The 3,317-nt window shown below is 35.6% G+C and overlaps 1 protein-coding gene across 1 annotated transcript; it reads right to left on the reverse strand.

Moving 5' to 3' along the window:
* LOC147487350 (zinc finger protein ZAT5-like) lies at window positions 1-1,306 on the reverse strand. The gene has a single exon (XM_086570906.1). It carries the CDS (start codon window positions 1,066-1,068, stop codon window positions 166-168), a length of 903 nt encoding a protein of 300 aa, XP_086427032.1. The 5' UTR covers window positions 1,069-1,306; the 3' UTR covers window positions 1-165.
* Window positions 1,307-3,317: the final 2,011 nt, after the last annotated feature.

Below are 3,317 nucleotides of genomic sequence, written 5' to 3' on the forward strand. Positions count from 1 at the left end.
AATCTTCAATTGGAAGTAATTATTCATTATGTAAAGAAACGAATTCAAAGAATCATGAATACTAAAAATGAATATTAGGACTACTAAAATTAACTCTAAAGATCGATTCACATCAATTCTGCTTTTAGCACTTTGAGACCGATGAATAATCCCCTTGCTTGCTTGCTAGTAATGACAATCCACCAAGGGAGATGCTGATAAGATGAAAGGGGATGCATACGAAAATTTATTCTCGCGTTCCTCTTCAGGAGCTGGAAGGTTAAGATCCAATGCTAGAACATTTCTTGATTTCTTGGAGTACTCTTGGGACTCTGATGTAGTAACATGAGTCGTCATAGCCATATTTGTGTTTGTAGGTGTTCTGTGTCTTCTCATATGACCACCCAAAGCTTGGCCTGATGAGAATTCTGAACCACATATTGAACACTCATGAACCTTGGACTTGTTATTACTAAAAATACCTCTGTTGCCCATATGAAGCGGTGGACTATTGTTATTGAAATGGCCTTCATGATCATCATATGAAACTATAGCTTTCTTTTGATCTTCAACCATGTTATTCTTGGGCTTCTTGTGACTTGCTCGATGACCGCCTAATGCTTGAAATGAAGCGAAACATCGGTTACACGTTTTGCATTGATACTCATACAATCCAGCTTTCCCAGTAGTTGTTGCAGTATCAACAATTTTCCTTCTATTATACCTTTCCATGCCACCATCATCTTCAAAGTGCTTTGCTGATGGTTCATTCTTATTATTGTTACCACCATGGGCTAGAAGAATTAGACAATTAGCCATGTCCTCCTCTTCTTCAGTACTCTCCGCGAATCCAACTGAATTTATAGGAGATGACGATCTCCGGTCAAACTCATCATGTAGATTATTTGCATGTCCATTTCCATCTCCACCAATAACCGCACCACCGCTACCACTACTAATACCGCCTACACTAGATGAACTAGCCAAAGAAAATGGAGACGATGGCCTTGGGCGCTTAGTACGCCTACCTTTAATGATAAGAACTTGATCATTAGACCCCATAGTTTCCTCTACAACCTCCATATCCATAGGCCAAAATCTAGAAATGGTTTCAAAACAAAGCAAGTGACTAGTGCTATAAAAAGGTAGCTAGCAAGAAAGAGAGAAGGACAAGTTGATGAAGAGGGGTGAAAGAAAGAAGGGTGTGAATATTATTTATAGTGAAATATAAGGCAGTTCTAGTTGTCAAGCTAGCCGACCCTGTGAATTTGTCCGCCAATCTTCCTTCTTGCTTTTCTAACCTTTGGAAGCTTTTAGTTTAAAAAAGTTATCTAAATACACCTTGTAAATAAATTGATATTTATATGAAAGTTCCCAACACGCCATGTGTATTAATTATTCATATAATTTTGTACTTATTTGTACGTGGTAAGTTTTCAATGGTCAGCTGGTTGAATTGGGTGTGGCTGAGTTGGATGAAGAGTGTGAGAAAGAATACACATGAGACACTAACATAGTAACTGAAAAAATGCAAAAATAGAGGGAGTGTTGGGTGTATAAAAGTATAAACTAAAGAAAATTGGTGATGGTTGTTAATCTTAAGTCCGTTTCACACTCTCTTTCTCACACTTTGCCAACGCAGTCACGGAATTAGAACCACCTAAATGAAGAAATTGGCTGCATGATTAAAGCATGCTCCTCCCCTCAATTTTTGGCCTTACTAGCTAGTTACTAATAGAGAAACAAACATTATCTGTTTCCTCAACCCGAAGTACCATGAGATACACACCACGACAACTACTATAAATATTTATCTACTAGATAATATTGACATGTGGTGTTTTCTTGAGAAGGATCAGAATTTGCAATTCGGGTCTTATAATTATTTTTCTAGCACTAGAGAAATGGTGCTATTAAGAGTGAAGATTCTTTTGGCTTTCAAGCAAATAAACTGATTTCTTTTCCTCAATGATTCTCTTTTAGATGATTGGATTGGAAGTCTGGAACCACAGACTTCCGGCTGCTGCTTTGCTTCATTCTATCTTCTTTGTAATTTTAATCTTGCTAATTATTTAGCTTTGTTCCCTAATTATTAATCCAGGCCATCTAGGTTTATCTTACATTACATAGTTACTTACCTGTGTAGTTCTAGCTAAAGGTGACTGTTTAGTTGATTGGGTAATTGGGTTTATATCTTACATAAATGTTATGGACAGCGTCAAAGCCCATGCTATGATGACCAAAATAAATCATCTAGTAGATGAAAAGTATCTTATCCTTCACCAATCATTGACTAGTGAAATTTCAACTGTTTAGTGGATAGTCTAGATTGCTGAATTCGTTAGAATTGGTAGAGTCAACTCTTTCAACTAATATGACACCTTTCGCACCATATTAACTTACCATGCACTGACTAAGTAAAGTATAAACTAGTTAGTAAGAAATTAAATTAAAAAAAAAAATAAAACAGAGTTGATTAGTCCATAAAATGGTGTCATGGTTGTTGCAGGATGTACGTTTTGCACCATCTCACTATCACCTCGATCAGTAACTAAATGTTTTATCTGTTGGCCGCTAATATTGAAGTTTATGATCACATCATCCAAGTATAGCACGAGCTTTGTTCGTGAGGTGTTGAACAACATATATATTTTTTTTCGCTAACATTGAGCAGCATATATAAGACAATGAAATTTGTTTATTATTTCTTTTTAAAATAAAGAGCCAATGTCCTGCTTGATTCAATTGAAAGCTGGAAACTGCAAAATTCTGTATATTGGACGCCAAATTTTGTCTCTCTCAAATCCAAGTGTATGCGAGATCGGCCTTTCAGTATGGACTATGGACGTGCTTTTAAGTTTTAACTCGAATAGATGAGAGTTGACATAGAATTTATGGAAAGAATATCCGGTTTGAACATGACTCCTAGACAATCAATCCCAATATTTGTGAAATCAAGTTGTGAAATGTTTAATGCACATGAAATGTACAAGTATAAATCCCAATAGAAAATGAGACAGAACATGAAGAATGTATATATCGAAAGTTTCTTTGGTATTTGACATTCTTTTCTCTGGGTAAAAACAGAACAATGTTATAATGTTTTCCTTCTACGCACAAATAATGAAAAACCCAACAAATGTTTATCTTTTTGTTAGGTCATTAATAGCTAAAAATGTTGAGGGCCAAGAAATTGGTTGGGGGCAAAAACAAGGGTGATTTTGGACACACCCATAAAATCATTCACATACTTCATAACTAACTTAAATTTTGCCATACCCCAATAACCATATCAATCCAATAATATCTCCCAAAATTAATTTGTGGTATTTCCAATA

This window comes from Coptis chinensis, chromosome 7, assembly GCF_015680905.1.
Source record: "Coptis chinensis isolate HL-2020 chromosome 7, ASM1568090v1, whole genome shotgun sequence".
Lineage (NCBI taxonomy): Eukaryota > Viridiplantae > Streptophyta > Magnoliopsida > Ranunculales > Ranunculaceae > Coptis > Coptis chinensis.